Source organism: Dioscorea cayenensis, chromosome 15, assembly GCF_009730915.1.
Source record: "Dioscorea cayenensis subsp. rotundata cultivar TDr96_F1 chromosome 15, TDr96_F1_v2_PseudoChromosome.rev07_lg8_w22 25.fasta, whole genome shotgun sequence".
Lineage (NCBI taxonomy): Eukaryota > Viridiplantae > Streptophyta > Magnoliopsida > Dioscoreales > Dioscoreaceae > Dioscorea > Dioscorea cayenensis.
The window spans coordinates 1737513-1758553 of NC_052485.1; the positions used below are offsets into that span (position 1 = coordinate 1737513).

Here is a 21041-nt window from a genome sequence, read left to right on the forward strand (position 1 = left end):
AGACCCTAATTCTAGGGATATTGCTTGTTCACAAAGATTTTTAGGTGATCTTAACCTTATTGACCCCCCTCTTCACGGGCGTAATTTCACTTGGACTAATGGTCAATCTGACCCGCTTTGGGTTAGATTGGACAAATTTTTATACTCACACGACTGACCACTGTTATTCCCAAGGACCCTTCAAAGCTCTCTTCCTAGGATCGGCTCTGATCATTCCCCCATTTATCTTGAATTTGGTAATCATTGTTCTCGTCACAAAACTTTCAAATTTGAAAAGTCGTGGTATACCAATGCTCATTTGGAGAATTTAATTCAGAGTTGGTGGTCGATTGAGAACTTTGATGGTTGTGGAGCATATGTCTTCTCTAAAAAACTCATCTTACTAAAATCCAAACTTTGTTTCTGGGCTAAAGAAAATTTCGGTGCTTCTAACCTTCTTAAAAAAAGTTTGCTTGCTGAATTAAACTTGCTGGATACTTCTCGTGAAAGTAGACCTCTTTCGAAGATTGAATCAGCTCGCTTCTCCCAAATTCAATCTGAGCTTCACACTTTACTAAAACAAGAAGAGATCTACTGGAAACAACGTTCTAGAATCACCTGGCTCCAAGAAGGTGATGCAAATACTAAATTCTTTCATCTTCTGGCTAATGGTAGGAAAAATAAAAATTTCATCCCTAGAATTCGCTTTAATGGGAATTGGATTGAAGGTAACCATGAAATTGGGAAAAATTTTTCACGATCATTTTCAAGCCTTACTTGGTACCGGATTACACATAGATTCCTTTTTAAGCTGGGATTATCATGTTTTAATTTCAAAGATAGAGTTGACCTCTCTACGCTTGAACTTCCTTTTTAATCTTGAGGAAATTAAACACGCCCTGATGTTGAGCTTATCGATAAGGCCCCGAGGCCCGGATGGCTTTCAATTTTCTTCTTTCAAAAAAACATTGGAGTCTTATTCGGGAGGATTTATTTAAAAGTCATGCGGACTTTTATGATGGATCTATCAACTTTGAAAGACTCAATTGGGTTCACATCGCACTTATTGCCAAAACAAATTCCCCAGTGAGGTCATCGAGGTTTAGACCCATCAGTCTTATCAACTCAACTTGCAAAATTATTTCCAAGATTCTTGCAATCAGATTGAGTCATAATATTGGTCTCTTAGTGGATAATTCTCAGTCTGGATTCATTAAAGGTAGGTGCATTGCAGATAATATCGTTGCTGCTCAGGAAGTGATTTTTAATCTCCAGAAAAGGAAATCCCTTGGATTTGCTTTTAAAGTTGATTTTGCTAAAGCCTTTGATTCCTTAGACTGGAATTTTCTTCTCGATATTCTAGAAGCTAGAGGTTTTGGCCACCGTTGGATCTCTTGGATACACACTATTCTTAAAACCGCCAAAACCCAGATTCTCATTAATGGAACTACACAGGGTTACATTCGTTGCAAAAGAGGACTGAGACAAGGCGATCCTCTTTCGCCCCTTCTATTTGCAATTGCAGCCGATACTCTAAGTGCAATGTTTTATCATGCTATTAATTCCAAGGTTCTGGTTGGAGTTCAACTTGACCAATCAAGCAGCATTTGTCATTTACAATATGCTGATGATCTTATCATTTTCTCGGCTGGAGGACACGAAGATCTTAAAATCTTTAAATTAATTCTATACCTCTTTGAAGGCTGCTCTGGTCTTTCAATCAACTTCTCAAAAAGTTGTCTTTACTCCACCAACTTTGGCTTTCAACCACTTTCCTCCTCTGCAAGTATTCTTAATTGCAAGAGATTGTCTTCCCATTACCTATCTAGGGCGTTCCCTTTCTTGGTAGACGCCCGGAAGAATTGGGTTTGGTTTAAGGCGATTGATTACGTTGGGCTAGACTCACACCTCGAAAGCAATCTATCTCTCCTTGGGGGGCCTAACTCTCATTAATTCCGTGTTATCTTCTATTCCAGGTTCTTTGGATGTCGATTGTTCAAACTCCCGGCTGGGTGCGTCCATGACATTGATAAAAATCGGAGAGATTTCTTATGGAAAGGGGCACTGATCTTGGCCCGAAAGAATTAGATTAATTGCATGGAAAAGGATCGCACGCTCGAAACATGGGGGGTTGGGGTATCCTTGATTTACAAGAATTCAACAAAGCTTTACTTGGGAAATGGTGGTGGAAATTCATCACCACACCAAACTCTTGCTGGTCTAAGATTATCAAAGCCAACTACTTCATTAGTGATTTCCCCAATATTCTCCACTCTCAACCCCCAAGAAACAAATCTTTCTTCTGGGCGGGAATCAGTACAATTCTACCCACTTTCCGGGCCTGTTTAACCAAGTCTGTCGGCAATGGTGAAAACACTCTATTTTGGTTCGATAGATGGCTAGAGGGCCAATCTCCCAATAACCGCTGGGCATCACTATTTTTGGACTGTTCTTTTCCTTGGATTACTTTAAAACAATTTCTTCTCATACTTAACTCCCAGGGTAATCCATTTCGAACAGCCACAATTGAAGAATTCGACTTTTTATTAAATTCTTTACCAGATTGTTCAAACGATATCGAAGACTCATACTCCTGGTCTTTAGAAAAAAATGGAAATTACTCCGTCAAATCTTTCTACAACTTTTTAATCGATGGAGGTCTCCGCTCTCAACTCTATCCCAATTTCTGGAAAACCAAATCTCCTAGCAAAATCACTTTATTCTGCTGGCTTGCCTGGGACAATAAAATTCTTACTCTTGAGAACTTATTCAAAAAAGGTTGCAATTCTTTTGCCACTGACACATGTATACTTTGTCACAATAACTCAGAATCAGTGGACCACCTTTTTTTAAACCTGCTACTTTTTGTATTCGCATTTGGTACTTTTTTTCAAGTGTTTATTTGATCATTTGAAACTTTACCTTCCTCGGTCTCAAATATCCCGGACCATTTGGATACCTTCTTTAAACCCTTCTCTCGAAAACCTCCGGGACCTCTGTTCCGAGTCCATTCTCTCGGAATATTTGGGCTGAACGCTAACAATCGTATCTTTAACCAAGATTGTGTTTCTACTTCCTCAATACTCTACAAAAAGCAGACTAATCTGGTTCTTACTTGGATTTCAAATGAGACTCGAAGTCCTACCCTGCAGATAAGCCACGGAGGACATTCAAAGATCAGCGTTCCTTAAGCTTTCCGAGCTCCGGATCTTCCCGACCACACAGCGATATGGCGCCCAGAGCACTAGTCAGGAGTGATCCGTATCTTCCTTTTCTGAGCAGGCCTATGTCTCCAGACGGTTGACTTCGCCAGCTTCAGATATTTTATCTTGTTTTTGTTTTTTCTTGCTTTCTCTGTTCACTATTCTCCTCATCCCTGGTGAGGATTACAGTTCTTTATTTAATTTACATTCAATAATAAAGCATAATTTTATTAAATAAAACAAACTAAGTTACTAGACAAACAAATATAACATGCGGACAGAACTAATGAATGAAAGAGGTCTCATTTTCCATCATCACTAAAGGAAGGATAAGACGAACTAAATGTGAGGTAGATTATTTGGGACAAATCAAGATATAATATAATTAGCTACCAAATTGTTTTTTTATTTTTATTTTTTTATTTTTATAAAGACGACAAATATTGTCAATGGGATAGACAGGTATATAGACACACAATTACAGTAATTTAATGACCTCCTATGAAATTATTTTGTGAGGCAAATTAACAAGTGGTGTATTTATGGCTTGACACATGTGCCTAAAATAATATATCATGGATTATAACTCTCAAAATAGTAAATTTTTTTGTAATGAAATCATAGGAGGTAGAAAATACCATTCTTCTCACAAGGGATCAAGTAAATAGTAAATAAATAATATTGTATTATATTTTTATAATATTATAAAATGTTTGTATAGTACTATATAGTTTGAGGCTAAGGTTTCGATCTCTGGTTGCTCGGTCACCATTTTAAACAGATATCACCATGCTACCAATGGTTCTCAATTACCAAATTATATATATGTATGATCTTATTAATTTATTAAAGTGGATAACTCCATTAATTAGGGAAGGGAAGGCTCACAACTTGACAAGTATGGTGCAAATTAAAGGCTTAGGAACAAATGAAGCTTCAATTCTAATAATAAAAAATAATAGCCTCAGATATAGGAGTACTGCACTATCTTCATTATGAACGTTGATTGAAGTACAGCCTAAGCTTGTGAGGTTTTGATGTTTTGGGATTTCATACTTTCCAGCTAAGCTTGTTGAAAAGGCTGATCATTCATGACCCACCAAAAAACCAAACACATGCATCTTCAACAATCATTCAAGTAATTATTATTATTTTAATTAGAGCTCCGTTTCTTGATCCTCTTCAAGAATAAACATGGCTACAAGAATTTCAAGATATGCTAATTTGTCATTTGAGTAATTAGATAGTGTTATTTAGTAAATTTATTTTTTTTTTTAAAATTTGGCCCATGTTCAAGAGACCAATTGGGCCATATTGGGATCATGACTGTTCTGAATGAGCCATTACAGTTGATTTTGATTTAGTTTTCGTTGTGGTGTCACTTTGCATTCCATTTGACTGAGTCCAATTTTAGTTGTTTTGTTCCAAAGCAAAGATATCCATGAAGACCAATTCATCTTATTTAGGTCTTCACTCACGTCCAAAAAGTATTAAATTCTCATGGATGGGGGCTCATTTGACAAGCTTCAGAAACTTTGCTATGTAATTATTTATTTATTTTATATTTTTGAAAAAGTGCATGACTTAGATTGATAATAATGTTTGAGCCAATTTTGCCTTGAATTTTTTTTATTATCATTACGTGATGCATTGAATCAATTGAATTATCAATCATGATAAAAAAAAAACCTAAGACTTTGTTATGGGTCTTTCATAATATGAATGCTAAAAATGGTCTCACTCAGAAGCAGGAAAATGCACGTAACTGCTTCTCAAAGTACCCATGTGCTACATTAATTGCTAGTGCAACATGCAAAGTAATGTTTATTTTTCTTTTATATGAAAAACAATCTATTTATTATTTATTTTTTATAATATAGACAAATCATCTCTATCAGAATAAGAAGTTATTTAATTACTAATAAATAAAATCACAATGTAAATAAAAAATATTGTACTTTTCAAATTCTATCATTATCATTTAGTTAATTTACTATAATTAAAAATATTATATATATATATATATATTTTTTAGTTTAGTATAAGTTTTTTTGAACAAAGAGACAAAGCTCCAAAAGAAAGCAAGAACATTAGAAGTAGAGATTTAAGTTGAGGCAAAGATCCTCAAGCCATTTGGGATGATCTAATCCCTGAGAGAACAGAGATAGACGAGGGTTTGAACGTCCGAAGTGAGCCAAAGCATCAGCAAGTTGATTTTCAGTCCAGGAAATGGTCTTGATAACTGAACAAGTGTTGATAATCCTGGATTTGAGGCTGTCAATTTCACTCTTGTAGTGCCACGCCACGCAGCTATCGAAGTGGTTGATCAGACGTGCAATACCTGGACAATCACAAAAAAATACGTTTAGGAATCCAGTTAAAAGACTTACAAAGACTCACACTGGTCAAGAGCAAAGAGAATGGCTTCAATCTCCGCAGAAATAGGAGAGACAGAGTTGCAGCCCATTGCACCAGCAAGCAATACTTAACCAACATTGGAGATGGCAATAAAACCAAACCCACAGCTCAAAGAAGAAGAATCAGACCAAGAAGCATCAGTAAAGAGACTAATACTTTTCAAAGGGCAAGAAGGATTTGAGTATTCCCTGATGTTTTTGGCAATAGAATTGAAGTAGTTTGTGCAGTAGGACCAAGCCCTTCCAAAGATGGAATGGTATTTGGGTTGCCAACCTTTGAAGGTTAAATTGCATCGGTTCTTCCAAATAATTCAGGCAATATTAGCAATAAGCGCTTTGAAAAAAGCATCAGAATTTTTGGAAACAAAACTATTAGTGAGCCAAATACCAGAATCAAACTCAGCTAAGATATTTGGATCCAAGTTAAAAGAAGCACACAGAGAAATCCAACAAGGCATAATTTTAGGGCAGTTCCAAATAGTATGAGATGCAGATTCAGGAGCTAACCCACAAAAATGGCAAAGAGTAAAGGGACCAATATTAAGACCATACAGATAATCCCCAGTGGGGAGTTTACCATGAGCTAATTTCCAAATAAAAGTCCTAACACGAGGCAACACAAACAATTTCCAGATAAAGCTCCAACCAGGCCAAGGTTGAGGGTCAAGGGTAACCAAGTAGTCATAAACTGCAGAAGCAACAAAAGTTCACAGTGAACGAGGACCCCAAACCCAAAGATTTTGGCCATTAAAATCAAACCTGATATTTTTGATCCAAGACCAATCAAGATTAGGACCAAAGATGTTCTGAACCGGGGGAGATTTAGATTACCATGTAGCAAAAAATCAGAAAAACACAAGCCCTCAAGATCAGAATCCATATTAATAAATGTCGGTTTAAACAAAATGGGGAGATCCATGAAGCAAGGAATATACAATTGCTGTGTAAGTGGAGTAGTGAGATTATCCCATTATCTATTATTAGCAACAAATATCGAAGATTCATCATAAAAATTATATTTTTAAAACACTTACTCCATTAAATATTTTATAATATTTCAAATTATAAAAATATTTTTATAATAAAAATATTTAATTATAAAAATATAAAAATTATATATTTTTATATTCTTATAATTTAATATGATATAGTTTTAGTGGTACAATAACTATGGTAATGAGTGGATGCTACTTACTTTATAGTATTTTAACTTACAATAAATTTTAGCTGTAAAGTGGGTAAAATATAAGTATTTTGTCATTTATTTACATATAAATAAAAGTTTTACATCAAACCAAAACAGTAATTCATATGAAAAACCATTTAAATTAGAACTACTTATACACAACCAATCATGTACTAAATTCTCGATTGTCATTCAAATGGGGTCAAACTCAACTCTCTCTATGGAAAAAAACACCAGCACTTACATATTATTATTATTATTATTATTATTTTAAAATATGAATAAACCACATTCATTAAAAAAATGATAGCAATACATACTAAAAAACAACACAACCCACACAATAGACAACGAAATAAAAGTAAAAACAGAACCACTAGGGGTGGTCCTGGACAACACCCAACCACAGCAACCCTAAGGAAGGGAACGCTAACCACAACTAGATCTCACCAGGGCTTGGGACCGCCGGGGCCGGCGCACTGGGCCCTAGAGGAGAGAAACTCAAAGCTTCGCTTGTCCTTCGCCATCAGCTCCTCCAATCTTGCCTTCTTTGAATCAGAGCCGTATAAAACCACATAAGTAGCATATGATCAATTTTTAAAATGATGGAAGTAGTTGGCAGACAAGTAAAAGAAAATATGCTTGTATTTCCTTCAAACCAAATTGCTTCAAGTGATTGCGCTTGCAAATAGATCCCAGGAAAAAAATAAGAGGTTTTCTAAAGCTTTTTTTCCAATCCCTCACAAGTCTATAAGCGACTGAAGGGCATGACTATTTCTCAAGAGTTGGCCAAAAAAATTCCAAATGTGAGATACCACTGGGCACTGGATGAGGAAATCCTCGCTGACAGCATGACACATTTGTGATGGTAAAAAACATAATAAAAAAAATAGAATTGATATTTATTACCCCATTGTTGTGCGTCATATAGCATATTAAATATCACAGTTAAATTATTTTTTCTTATAGTTTGTACTTAGTTTTTATTATCTATTATAGTTGTGGTTAATTTATTTATTCATGTATATATGATTTATTATTTACTTTTTTTTAATGAAGAATTTATTATTTACTTATTTTATTGAGAGCGAAGCAAAGTTGTTGTTTATATAAATAAAAAGTTAGAAAATAACAATTGAGACATACTATCTCCCAAAGTGTTTATATAGTGTAACACACTAACACGTACTTCTCAAGCTCTATGAAACATTATCAAGTTCAAGTGATGTTATAAGCCATATCTCACAGAGCTTTGATTTGCTCCCTTGGATTATCTTAGTTTTTTTTTAAACTAATCCTTTTGAGCATATGTGTCCATCTCTCTATCTCTATCTTGTGGGCCCCAATCCACCTCCACATCATATCAGCCTCCAAGAAGTTTTGTTATTTTAAACCAATTTCCACAAACCGCGTATCCGAGACATGCACAAATACAATAATACATGTACTTTCATTTCCTATGAGTTAAAATTTAAATTCACTTATTTAATAAATATATAAGGCCTGATATAGATGATTTCATTGTCAATATATTAAATAACCATTAGCCAACCTTCAAAACTTATACAACCCTTATTCTTTACCCTTCACTTGATTAAAATCTTGGTAAAAAAAAAAAAAATTATACTTTTTTTTTCTATAGTTTTTTAACTTACAAAATGATGTTGGACTACTTTTTTACATTTTAAAATATATTATCTTTTCTATCTAATAGGTGTTTGATTGGGACTTTAATTTAAAAAAACTTTTTTCAACTAATCATGTATTTCAAACCATATAGCGCAACTCATGCGGTTTTTCTTCTAAACTAATTCTTTGATTGATAATTAGAAATTATGTGATTTGTTTTTGGTCTAAACTAACTCTATATTCTAGTTATACTGAAGGTGATGATAAATTGATTATGGACATATTAATTTTGAATGCATAAATATATATGTTTCAATAATTCAATTAATATAATTAGAATTAAAAAAAAACTAATTTACTCTTTATGTTTTCAAACATATACAAACACGAATACTTATCCTTGCAAATGACATCTCGGTCTATTAGCATGAAGTTCTTTACGTAAAGTATTCATTTTGGAGAGGACTTGAAATCAAACTCCAAATCATACACAAGGTGAGAGCATATGTGTTTATTGTATTGAATTTACAGTCATATTCTATGCTTGTGCATATTCCTGATTTTCATTTAAATTTAGGGACTTATCCCCAACTTTTGTGGGTTTATTTTAGAAATGATGATTTATAATTATCTATTTTTTTAATGATCATAATATGTTGTTATTTAGTGTATAATCCAATCAATTTAATTCAAAATACACTCATTTTAAAATACAAATAAACTACAATATATATATTAAAATATACAACAATTAAGAAAAATAAAATTTAACTACAATATATTTTTTTAAAACCCACATTAATTAAAAACACTTAAAGATACAAACTTTACAGAGAAAAAAAAATATATAAAAATAAAAAACATACATTAAAAAAATCCTGTTAATAGTGGAAAGGACAATGATACAAAATATAGGATAGACTACTCTTAGTGAAAATAAAGGGGGTTTTTCATTAGAATAAACTGATCTAACAAATCCATCTAACTAGTCGGAACTAAAATATATTGTTGCCTTGCTGGGATCACACTCATAGTCAGTTGAGATCCCAAAAAAACTCCCAAACTAAGTTATGTTATTGTGATAGAATCTTCCATTTTACCCTTTTTATCATAGCATCTATATTTAACCACAACCAGAGCATAAAATTAATTTTTAGAATAATTGATGCCAGTGAGAATACTCTTGACCTAAAAAAATGCACATTCCTCTTAAGCAACATGCTCCAAATATTGAAAGAAAGGTAAGGAGATGGAGATCCCAAGTTTCTCTTGATGGAGAAGTAATTTAACCACGAATAATTGACCATAAAAGCAAACAAAAACACATAAGACCACCCATAAAACTGACAAAACCGACTAGGTTCGTCAACTCGGTCCACACAACATAAATCCAAAAATACAAGCACCACCTCCTTCCACGGAATACAATCTTGTCACATATACACAAGATTCCTTGTATTACCTCCCCAAATTAAAAATTAAAAATTAAAAAAAGGAATTTCCCATTTTACCCATCGTTTTTATATGCATTCCATTCAAGCACCACTCGTCATGCTCCCTCTAAAAATCGTTTTCCCATTCTTGATATATTTCCTTCCTCTCAACTTCATCTTCATCTTCATCTTTCCTTTTTTTGACTCTCTCTTTGGGAAAAGATAGATACCTACTCCTTGTTAGTACCAATCGTGGGTCATCGATTTCATTCCTCTGTTGTTGCCCTTCATGGCCCAGGTCTTTTTTTGGATTCCTCTTCCTGAGTCTGTGCCACTGTTTGATTCCTTTTCTTTTGGTTTAATTTTTTTTTTTTTTTTGTTTGGTTTAGGGTTTTGATTATTCTCCGAAGAAGTTGATGGCTTGTTCAAGTCGAGCAGAGCAGAAGCAGAGCAAGAAAGAGGAACTCGATGATGATTTCGTCGTGCTCGACATCGCCGCTCTTTCGCCGCTCGTCGCCGCTGAGATTGATTCCACTGCCAACCCTCGTCTTTCGGTATTTTGAAATTCTTTATTGGATTTTAAGGTTTAGTGTTTTCTGGAAATTAGGACTTTTTTTTCTGGAAATTAGAAAAAGAAGTTATTAATTTTTATTTTTAAAAAAATTTATAGTTACAGAGAACTCTTTCGAGGAAAGGATCCCAGCGAGCCGGAGCTGAAAAGAACACGGCGGCGGCGGCGGCGGCGGAGCTCGCCGGTGAGTCAAACGCCGAGTCTTGTCTTATAACTCCGCTGAGTCGAGCTCCTTTTTGTTTTTTTAAATAATTTTTTTTTTAAAAAGTGTGCTTTTCTTATAGGCGGGGAGGAGGAGGCTAGTGTACACGTGGCGGGTGAAGGAGTCAGTAGCACCGTTGCACATGCGACAAGCCATATAGGCAAGTGCCGGAAGGTGGCCGGCCGGCGAGCATCGCTCGGAGTGGACCCTCGTCGGGTGTTATTTTTCTTTGCCACCCTGTGAGTTTCTTATATTTATATTTAATAATAATACCCAGATGAATAAATCTCAATTTGATATAACCACTCATTTAGCAATAATAAAAAAAAAATCTTGGCGGGTAGTACTAATTCGACCAACTAACTCATTGACCATTCCAGACAAACAAAGATCTAACTTAAGGTTTTAGTTTTCTCAATTTAGATGAGAAACAATTGCATGATCATTTACTTGGTGTGTTTGGTTCCAATGCAGGTCAAGCATGGGAACTCTCATACTGTTATATTTCACACTTTCAATGAGTAAGATGGCAGACCATGTAGCAGATGCTAGGTGACACACTATAGCCTGACACCAACTGCCTAGAAAAGCTTAAACAAAGAAAGTGTGTGCCGGAGGATGACCATGTCTTTCTCTCCTTTCCATGCTAACTTACAGTCACAGAAGTAGTTGAGAAGAAAGGCAGAGAACCTACTTTTTCTTGTTGTAAATGAGGACAAAAGGTTTAAAGGCTATGCAGGTCTGACAAAGATAAACAAACACCATGGGGAGTATATAATAATACTTAATTTGATATAAACAGGAGAGATGTTAATGTACCCTCTTTACTATTGTAAGTGAGTTTTATTTTGTGGTTATCATGGACTTGATAAAGTTGAAAGGCTTATATAGTAAGAAATAATGGCACATGGAGGAGGTACCTGTGATTAAAGTACTGCCTTTTTACACACCCACCAAGTTACTTCTTCGTCAGCTAAACCTTTTGTTTGCTTTATGGCTTGGCATGATCCTCTGCATGCGTTTGCTTTGTGCTCTTTGTGTCATAGTGCAAGTTCACAGCATATATATATATATATATATATATATATTTATGTTTTTATGTATGTACAATATTTACAGAGATGTGTTACAAGATTTGATAACCTGGTCATGCACAAATTTCAAATAAATAGTTCTTAGTATCTTTTGGAGATGCTGGGCATGGAGCATTTCTTCTTCCTGTCATGAAGAATCCTCAAAATAACTGCAGCAGTTTCTTCTATTGCTTTTCCAGTAACCTCTGCAATTAGAACCTGGTTAACATAACAACTAGGAAGGAACAAGAACATGAATCTGTAATAATGATTTTGCTTACCGATCACCGGCCATACAGGGTTTTGAGAGAAAATCTTGTTAGCAAACTCGATCTCTTCGCGAACATGTTCCATGTCTGAATAGTTACTCTCCATCTGATTACTGAAACCAAGACTCTTGGCTCTGGCTTTCCTAATGGTCTGCAGAACAACTGGATTAATTGTTAATCCAAACACTTTATCTTGGTTGATCTCAAACAATGTCTTTGGAAGGTCTACACCCATCACAATTGGAATGTTCGCCACCTTATAGCCCTTCTGAGCCAGATAAATTGATAAGGGTGTCTTTCCTGTGCGCGAAACACCGACAAGAACAATGTTGGCACGGTTAAGGTTCTGAGGAAGAGCGCCGTCATCCTGTTTGATGGTGAAATCAATGGCTTCTATTCGTTTGAAGTACTCCTTGGAGAGTGGATTTCTCCCGGGAGCACCTCGAGGGATACCAGATGGAGCTACACCAAGATGTGTGGCAATGGCCTCCGTTGTGGGGCTGAGAATGTCGGCAGATGGGACTCCCCATAGTTGGCAGCCATGTTTTGCAGCTTCAGCCATTGAAGGATCCACAAGAGTGTAGAGTACAAGAGCACCTTCTTCTGCAGCTTGCTTTATGATCTCGATCAGTCTTTCGACATCTTCAACCTGAAGAAAATCAATCACCCATTAATATGTAACTTGGCTACGCCGGATTCCAGAGTCAAACATGCATTAGTCATACTTACATTTGTCAAATATCAACGGAATTTTTATTTGGAATAGCTACAAAAATGATAACTAAAATTGTGACGAAAATGCTATCCCATCAAACTTGAAGATGCAGAAGTCACACTAACGCAGTAGAGCATCAACTGAAAGTAAATTGCATATCCACCTCTCTATACACTTTTAGAATCATAACATGTTATTTCCGATAACAAAATCAAATGGCTTCACGTCTGGAGTTCATCTCAAGTTAGGCTCCTCATCACAGATCACTTTACCAGTAATCCCCACAAGAACAAGATCCTTGAGAGAAATGATGAAATCTATTTGTGTCCCTTATAATTAACTGACGCGAAACAACTTTGGAAATGAGCTTGATTGCCTCATGGCAGTCTCCACAAACACGAAGATTCTTAGCAATTCTAATTGGCGCAGATGGAGGAGATTTAAGCAAGCCGAAACCAATAGCTAGTCTCTCACTATGGCTACACAGCAGGCTCTTCTTATCATCTTCCTCCACATCAAGCAAGACATGTTTAGTTGATGGCACATAGCCTGCCTCAGTTAGACGCTCACCAAGTTCTTCCAACACTATGTATATTCTTTCTGATTCTGAATGTGATCTATCATGCGCACCAAACACATAAACCTTGTCTTTTATCTCAATCCAGCTGCACCCTGAATTTTTAGACAATCTTTTATTGACCATCAATTGCCTCACTTTCCCAACATCATCCCATCTCCCCACTGATGCATATATATTAGATAGAATTACATAGTTAGCAGCATTATTTGGTTCAAGCTCAAAAAGCATAAACGCTGCTTTCTCACCAAGCTCTACATTACAATGAGCTTGACAAGCTCCAAGCAAGGATCCATATACACTTGCACCTGGTGGTATGGCCATTTTCTCGATAAATTTTGCCGCATCATCTAATCTCCCTCCTCTCCCTAACATATCCACTACACAAGCATAGTGCTCAATTCTAGGTATAATACCAAACCTCTCTTTCATTGTCCAAAAAATTTCTAAACCCTCGTCAACAAGTCCACCATGGCTACAAGCAGATAAAAGCACCACCAGAGTGACATAATTTGGTTTCAACCCTAGCTTTTGCATTCTCTTAAACAGATGCAAAGCCGAAGCAAACTCTCCATTCATTGAGAATCCTTCAATCATCGAAGTCCATAGAACCACATTCCATTTATTTAAGTTATTGAACACAACGAATGCACAACGAGCATCTCCACATCTAGAGTACATAGTAACTAGAGCAGCACTAACTATTGGATTCAAATCAAAACCTTTTCGAATCACATATGCATGAATTGCCTGTCCTTTTCTCAAAGAAGAGAAGAAACTGCAAGCAGGTAACACAGAAACAACCGTTATTTCGTTAGGCCTATGATGATCTTCAGATTGCATTCTAGAGAACAATGACATGGACTCAGCATATTTTTCCAAACAGGAGCATGCTCTCACAATCGAAGACCAGGAGACAATATCTCGATGCTCTATTCTATTAAACACTCTAAAGGCCCCATCAATATTTCCAAATGTCCCATAAGCATGAATAAGTGAATTAGCTACTGACAAAGATGAACAGCATCCACACTTCACACTCACTGAATGCAACTGATTAACCAATCCATAGGAACCCAAACCTGTAGAAGCCTTTACCAGGGCTGACAGCGCATAAGAATCAGGAATTAATCCAAGTCCAAGCATTTCAGAGAAAAGCATCACAGCTTCATCCAAGAAACCATCTTGAATACATGCAGATATCATTGAAGTCCAGATGAAGACATCTAAATTTCTCTTGGGAATTTTGTCAAACAGTTGTCGTGCCATATCAGTTCGGCCACAAACAGAATAGAATTTAATGAGTTTCGGGAGCAAGTCTCGTTTTTTCTCAAACCCAGCTTCACGGATTCGGGAATGGATCTTCTGCCCTTCATGGAAGGACCGAGTCTCAATGCAGTGTTGAAGAGCAAGGCTGAACTCAGAGGAAGTACTTCCAAGACGCTTTTTTGAGCTCACATTTTGAGAATTCGATTCTAGATGAGCACGAGAAGGAAGAGGAGAGCAAAGAGAAAACACGCTTGGTTTGATTGCTTGGCTGAAAACCAGCATTCCTCCCATGAATTCAAGTAAAAGTTAAGGTTTCTCTCTCTCTTTGGTGTTCAAGAAAGAAGACATTTTTAATATTTATATAGTTTTATGAAGGGGTATTTCGGGAATAACAATGCAGACGAGAGTTTGTGGAGGAGAAGAAGAGAAGAGAAGAGAAGCGTACCCCGGAGAAGAGGTGGGTGTTCACGGCGCAGCCACGATCGACGAGGCAGTACTCGAATTGCCCCAACGCCGCGTTCACCGAGTGTTCAGCCGTCCACCCCGTCCCATCCGACACCATGTATATCGCCTTCCCAGCCGACATATCTCCGTCGTCCACCCCCACCTCCTCATCGTCCGACGAGATCGCCGGCTGGATCAGAGAGACAGTGTTCGTAGAGGCGGAGTCCTTCCGCTGGGCCGACCAGTCGAGACGGCGCCCGGAGCGAAGCGACCGTGCCATGGACCATCGGTTCAGCTGGGAGCTTCCACGCGGCAGCTTCCGCGCCGGTGGATCAGTGGCCGGCGTCTCATCGGGGAGGCAAGAGATCGCCGTCGGTCTGGTCAGAGTTTGGGGATAAACGAAGGCCATGGTTATCATTTTGTATCCAAGCATTGTTCTCGTTCGCAAAAACAATATAAAAAAAAAACCTAATTTTTTTTTGCTGGTTTTTTACTTCTCTATATAACAGCATCTGAATATCTCAACTGAACTTTTATTGCATATACACCCTCACAAACTCCAAAAATTACATTTCTAATTCGATTCAATATTTCTCGAGTACATTTCAATGACTTTTTCTTGAGAGAAGTCTGTGAAATAACCTTCAGCTACTGTTAATCCCTCTTCAAGAGCAAGCTTTTGAATTTCAAGCAGAACTTGATGAGCACCAACTCTGCTGGGATACAGTAAATTACAAGCAACTTCAGTGGAGTTGTCACCATGAAGAAGACCCATGGCCTGCACTGACTGAAGACCACCTCCACGTTCACTCACTCTTCTTGCAATCCTTTTAACAGCTTCAATGTTGGTGGTGAGGACTGGCACATTGTAGTTGTCTACCCAGTGAGTAGCTCCAACAATCACAACACCTTTGTTTCCAGTTAATTCAGCAGGTCCATGATCAGGTTTAGAAAGCAGAGCATCTGCAGGAAGTCTTCCAGTCCAGAGGTTGTTCTCTTTTGAACTTGGCTTGAAGTAGCCTAGCTCTCTTCTAATGGTGTCTAGAGTCTTTCCTCTCTCATGAGCTGCTCCATATACTAAGGTTGGCACTGCAAGACATAGAAGCTCTTATATCTGATTTACTGAAACTTGAATTTTATCAAATGGAGAATAGTATGCTACCTTGGAGGTTGTGGCCGATGTCAACTGCTACAGACTTTGCTAGACCTGCAGCTTGAGCCAGTGAAGCCTGAGCTAGAGGATGGAAGCATATATGATCAACAACACCAACCCGGGGATGGGTTCCAGAATGAAGTTCAAGATCAATGGTTTCCAAGGCTGCTTTTACCATGCTAAAAACTGCCTTCTTTAGAGGGGAAGAAGCATTAAGTGATGAACTTGATGGATTGAAATGAGATACTATTGTATAGCCAACTCTGTTATACACCTCATCCTTGAAGACGTTGGTGATTTTGGCTTCAGGATGTAATTTTGCGGCTCTTTCAATTGATTCCAGAGCTATCACATTACGACTTTCAGATATGTATAGTTTGCAACATGCAAGCATGGACTTCATCATTTCACCTTCAAATTTTTTTAATGAAACAGAGAAGAAAAACTAAATGTTTGGCATAACAACAGTAACAATGCAAAAATGAATATGATACTTTTAAATCAACGAAAATGAACCATTAAAAAGGACCGACCTGAAGAAGCAGGGAAACAAACAGAAACAGAGAGGAAGTTGTTTGGGATATAACCTTATGAGCCGCTGGCGGCGGCGAGAACAAGAGAAAACAGACAACAAAGATAAAAGATGAGAATTTGGATAGAGAAACAGAATGCCAACCAAACAAACCCTTCATATTGGTCCTTCCTCACGTGTGATGCACGTGCTAATTTCCTAGTATTTGTAGAACAGTAGAATACAAAGACCTTTGGGATGCCCATGATTTCACAGTAATACAAATCAAAACATTACATCACACAAGTAACATGTTAACTTGTAAATGATAAAGAGTTTTATTGAAAATCATCAAACAGCATATGTTCTTAACAGAGGTAGGTTCAAATAAGTAGGCCACCCGTCCTGTAGGACTTCAGGGTGGAGCATAACATCCACTAGACTTAAGAAACACACAGTTTACGAAATAAAAGACCAGAATTCAAGAATAGATAGCTTATATCAGAGCTATGCTCTCAACTTCTACTTCAACTTCAATAGGAGTCCAGCACTTCTCCACTTGCAATAACTTAAAAACCATGAATTTTGATGTGTTCCTTCTTCACAATGCCAGCCTGTGCAACAAGAAAAGAAGAGGGGAAAATTAGTTAAAACCTATGGAACACAATTGAACAAAAAAAATCCAATCTTACATCCTATGCTTCAAGTGGTTCAAAATTCTCCGTAAAAGTTACAATACCTGAATAAGGAAGTTAGAAACATTCTTCCGCTGATCACCTTGAAGTTGGATGACCTGAAAATAAACATAAAAGCAAGAAAACTAAGAACAGTCCATACGCCATTTTTCTTAAGAGTATTCAAGCAGTCAATGAATTAAGTTTACCTGACCAAGCTCTGGGTCTTGGACGACAGTACCATTACAGCAAAACTCTTTCTTGAGATCCTTCAGTATTTTATTGTAGCTTAACTCTTTCTTCAATCCCTGCACAGTGGTTAGACTCTTCCTGCCGTTGCGCTGTTGTATGCGCACATGCACATACTCCTTTGCTCCAGCACCAGAATCATCAGCATTAGCATCGGCAAAAGGATCTGCAACAAGAGGATTACGTCTGAGAAAATCATACAAATAAATACTGCTACTACAGCTAAAACAGGGTCCGGCATCAAGCATACCGAAAGCAGTTGGGATCTGGCCGTCGAGTTCAGACATGAACACTTGGAAATTGAGAGTTGAAAAGGCAAGAGCAAGGTTTTTTCGTTGGCTTCTTACCCTCTTGCTCAGAACTGCAAACAAAATTACTAAATGGTTACAAATGTTTTTTTCATCAATCATTCATTTGCAGCATAACAGCAGGATATAAATTCAAGTTCAGATTTCAATTTCAATACTTAATCAATTTGAAATTACAGAGTTAGCACAAGAAGTATGACATAAGCTACCAACACAATGAATAAGCAGGTCTATATGAAATAATCCGGTTAGGAAATTTAATACATGAGCATCAACACACATAGCTAGAATAATCCTATGTACAACTATTCCTCAAGCATGATTTAAAAAAGGAACAGAATTTCAGCTCGTTCATGTGTCCTTAACACCCTGAAATCTATATAAGACGCAAAAACTCTCATTCAATTAATCTCTAATTGATTCAGAAGCACCGCCTACTAATGAAAAAGCACAAGTTTTCGAACAAAGAAAAGCAAATCTGAACAAATTATACAGAAACCCTAACATAAAAACCAAAAAATTCGCATTAAAAACACGAATTCTTGCAATAACCCACATCACGGATCGAAAATCAAATATAAAAAATATCCACAAACCAACTAACATAAAGAACAACACAATCATTCAATTGCAATTGAAAATTGAAACAAAAACACTCAATCTGCTAAAGTTCCAACAACGCAAACATCAAAGATCAGTGATTTACCCGGAAATCAAGTAAATAGGAGAGATCCGAGGAGAAACCCTAAGCCAAATGTCGACGATGATGAAACAAGGGTTTCTCGGGGACCTCTCTATAAAAAGAGAAGCAACCGACTCGAATCCGTTCTTGACCAAAGGAAAGCTAACCATGGTTTAAAAGAATCATGGATATGCTTCATTGGCGGTGAGAGAGCTTCGATAACGACATGAACGGCTGCGATTGAACACTGGTGTCGTGGATGGCTTTCCGCCGGTCACGCGTGATGACCCCGAATCTCTGGGTCTGGGGTCCCACTCGGTGCTCGCGTTATGGCTACGCTGCACGTGCTAGGCATCTAATCCGCACCGTTGAAGTTGCGGCCCAATATTGGATTCACACATGCGTTTAATATTATCCACTGCCTATTTAATCTATATAATAATAATAATAATTATTTGGTTTAATTAACCCATCCAACATTTTTCGTTTAAGATAAATATTTCTCGAAGTCACTGGAAGTCAAGGACTCCTGATGCGCTTCACCAGATTAATGAAAATTGTTTGTATATAATTAAGGATTAAAATTTGGGTTAAGTTTGATTGGTCTTTTGTTCATTGAACCTGGTGCTTGCGTGGTGCGTCCATTGTTTTTTTGCCTAGACCGCCGGCTTACTTTGAATAATCCAAGCGGTTACGTGAAAACCACGTCTCCTCCAGCGCACGGAATACACGTGGCGTACTCGAATTGGCTAATTTCATTGGTTGTAACGCCCCGATGACGTCATTAGACTTATCAGAGTCGGCTAAATTGCTCTTATAAAAGGAGTCCTCTGTGGTAGCAATAGCATAGCATCTCGTTCACTTTTTCAATCTCTTTTCTCCGAAGTCGATAAGCTTTCTCTCAAGGTATTCTTCTCCTCCGATCCTTGTTTTTCTTTCTTTTTGTGCTTTGTTTCTTCGATTGTTCTTCTTTTGATTTTTGATCGGGGTTGCCTTTGCTATGGATTTCTTTTGTTGTTGTTGTTGTTGTTGTTTGGCTGATCTTGACGAGTGTTTTCATGTCCTTTAGATGCAGATTTTTGTAAAGACCCTCACCGGCAAAGACGATCACCCTCGAGGTAGAGTCGTCTGACACCATCGACAACGTCAAAGCCAAGATCCAGGACAAGGAGGGCATTCCTCCCGATCAGCAGCGTTTGATCTTTGCCGGAAAGCAGCTCGAAGACGGCCGCACACTCGCCGACTACAACATCCAGAAGGAGTCCACCCTCCATCTCGTCCTCCGTCTCCGTGGAGGTATGCAGATCTTCGTGAAGACCCTGACCGGCAAGACGATCACCCTTGAGGTGGAGAGCTCAGACACGATCGACAATGTCAAAGCAAAGATCCAGGACAAAGGAAGGGCATCCCCCTGACCAGCAGCGTTTGATCTTTGCCGGAAAGCAGCTCGAAGACGGCCGCACACTCGCCGACTACAACATCCAGAAGGAGTCTACCCTCCATCTCGTCCTCCGTCTCCGTGGAGGTATGCAGATCTTCGTGAAGACCCTCACCGGCAAGACAATCACCCTTGAAGTGGAGTCCTCCGACACCATCGACAACGTCAAAGCTAAGATCCAGGACAAAGAAGGCATCCCCCCTGACCAGCAGCGTTTGATCTTTGCCGGAAAGCAGCTCGAAGACGGCCGCACACTCGCCGACTACAACATCCAGAAGGAGTCCACCCTCCATCTCGTCCTCCGTCTCCGTGGAGGTATGCAGATCTTCGTGAAGACCCTCACCGGCAAGACAATCACCCTTGAAGTGGAGTCCTCCGACACCATCGACAACGTCAAAGCTAAGATCCAGGACAAAGAAGGCATCCCCCCTGACCAGCAGCGTTTGATCTTTGCCGGAAAGCAGCTCGAAGACGGCCGCACCCTCGCCGACTACAACATCCAGAAGGAGTCCACCCTCCATCTCGTCCTCCGTCTCCGTGGAGGTATGCAGATCTTCGTGAAGACCCTCACCGGCAAGACAATCACCCTTGAAGTGGAGTCCTCCGACACCATCGACAACGTCAAAGCTAAGATCCAGGACAAGGAGGGAATCCCACCGGATCAACAAAGGCTCATCTTCGCCGGAAAGCAGTTGGAGGACGGTAGAACCCTCGCGGATTACAACATCCAGAAGGAATCCACTCTTCACCTTGTGCTCCGCCTTCGCGGTGGCAATTGATTTAAGTTTCTCAATGTCTCTTATGTCTGAATTGGCAGGTTTCCTTTGTTGCAATTCCTCTCTTATCTCTTTATTATTACTTCTAAATAAATTCTCATTCTGCTGCTGTGTTTGCTTTTATTCTCTAGTTTTTCATCAGAATTTAAGAATACTAGTGATTCGTTTTTAAAAAATTTTGTGGGAAATTTTAAAGTAATATTATATATAAAAATATATAATTAAATAACTTTTACTATAGAAATTATTTTATATTTTAAATTTTAAAAATTTTATGATTATT

The 21041-nt window shown here is 37.8% G+C and overlaps 4 protein-coding genes and 1 pseudogene across 5 annotated transcripts; 2 read left to right on the forward strand and 3 right to left on the reverse strand.

The window, feature by feature from the left end:
• The first annotated feature begins 10037 nt into the window (after window positions 1-10037).
• Window positions 10038-11550, forward strand: LOC120276908. 2 transcript variants are annotated; one of them, XM_039283642.1, is made up of 5 exons: window positions 10038-10145; window positions 10237-10401; window positions 10524-10602; window positions 10703-10859; window positions 11095-11550. In XM_039283642.1, the coding sequence occupies exons 1-5, from the start codon at window positions 10137-10139 to the stop codon at window positions 11174-11176; spliced, it is 492 nt and encodes a 163-aa protein (XP_039139576.1). In that variant the 5' UTR covers window positions 10038-10136; the 3' UTR covers window positions 11177-11550. The 2 variants fall into 2 exon arrangements, with proteins under 2 accessions (XP_039139576.1, XP_039139575.1); XM_039283641.1 differs by having other exon boundaries at window positions 10518-10602; window positions 11095-11506.
• A 119-nt stretch (window positions 11551-11669) lies between these two features.
• LOC120276905 (probable pyruvate, phosphate dikinase regulatory protein, chloroplastic) lies at window positions 11670-15428 on the reverse strand. The gene is made up of 3 exons (XM_039283638.1): window positions 14969-15428; window positions 11975-12611; window positions 11670-11899 (listed from the first exon to the last, which is right to left on the reverse strand). Exons 1-3 carry the CDS (start codon window positions 15398-15400, stop codon window positions 11796-11798), a joined length of 1173 nt encoding a protein of 390 aa, XP_039139572.1. The 5' UTR covers window positions 15401-15428; the 3' UTR covers window positions 11670-11795.
• Window positions 15429-15484: 56 nt separating this feature from the next.
• On the reverse strand, window positions 15485-16823 carry LOC120276906 (formimidoyltransferase-cyclodeaminase-like). Its single transcript, XM_039283639.1, has 3 exons — window positions 16654-16823; window positions 16130-16531; window positions 15485-16056 (listed from the first exon to the last, which is right to left on the reverse strand). The coding sequence occupies exons 2-3, from the start codon at window positions 16524-16526 to the stop codon at window positions 15542-15544; spliced, it is 912 nt and encodes a 303-aa protein (XP_039139573.1). The 5' UTR covers window positions 16527-16531; window positions 16654-16823; the 3' UTR covers window positions 15485-15541.
• A 122-nt stretch (window positions 16824-16945) lies between these two features.
• On the reverse strand, window positions 16946-18709 carry LOC120276907 (protein translation factor SUI1 homolog). Its single transcript, XM_039283640.1, has 5 exons — window positions 18570-18709; window positions 17805-17915; window positions 17515-17720; window positions 17371-17424; window positions 16946-17245 (listed from the first exon to the last, which is right to left on the reverse strand). Exons 2-5 carry the CDS (start codon window positions 17839-17841, stop codon window positions 17201-17203), a joined length of 342 nt encoding a protein of 113 aa, XP_039139574.1. The 5' UTR covers window positions 17842-17915; window positions 18570-18709; the 3' UTR covers window positions 16946-17200.
• Window positions 18710-19613: 904 nt separating this feature from the next.
• Window positions 19614-20881, forward strand: LOC120277423 (annotated as a pseudogene).
• The last annotated feature ends 160 nt before the right edge of the window (window positions 20882-21041 follow it).

What these genes read in the sequence shown, in the direction of transcription:
- LOC120276908 (XM_039283641.1), top strand. An exon ending in CTGCCAACCCTCGTCTTTCG is followed by an intron (nt 10,402 to 10,517) that starts GTATTTTGAAAT and finishes AAAAATTTATAG; the next exon opens with TTACAGAGAACTCTTTCGAG. An exon ending in GGCGGCGGCGGAGCTCGCCG is followed by an intron (nt 10,603 to 10,702) that starts GTGAGTCAAACG and finishes CTTTTCTTATAG; the next exon opens with GCGGGGAGGAGGAGGCTAGT.
- LOC120276905 (XM_039283638.1), bottom strand. Translation starts at nt 15,400, where the DNA reads ATGCTTGGATACAAAATGATAACCATGGCCTTCGTTTATCCCCAAACT. An exon ending in ACACCCACCTCTTCTCCGGG is followed by an intron (nt 12,612 to 14,968) that starts GTACGCTTCTCT and finishes GATTTTCTTCAG; the next exon opens with GTTGAAGATGTCGAAAGACT. An exon ending in CCCTGTATGGCCGGTGATCG is followed by an intron (nt 11,900 to 11,974) that starts GTAAGCAAAATC and finishes TTCTAATTGCAG; the next exon opens with AGGTTACTGGAAAAGCAATA.
- LOC120276906 (XM_039283639.1), bottom strand. Translation starts at nt 16,526, where the DNA reads ATGATGAAGTCCATGCTTGCATGTTGCAAACTATACATATCTGAAAGT. An exon ending in CATCGGCCACAACCTCCAAG is followed by an intron (nt 16,057 to 16,129) that starts GTAGCATACTAT and finishes TATGTCTTGCAG; the next exon opens with TGCCAACCTTAGTATATGGA.
- LOC120276907 (XM_039283640.1), bottom strand. Translation starts at nt 17,841, where the DNA reads ATGTCTGAACTCGACGGCCAGATCCCAACTGCTTTCG. An exon ending in AAGACCCAGAGCTTGGTCAG is followed by an intron (nt 17,425 to 17,514) that starts GTAAACTTAATT and finishes GTTTATTTTCAG; the next exon opens with GTCATCCAACTTCAAGGTGA. An exon ending in TTTCTAACTTCCTTATTCAG is followed by an intron (nt 17,246 to 17,370) that starts GTATTGTAACTT and finishes CTTGTTGCACAG; the next exon opens with GCTGGCATTGTGAAGAAGGA.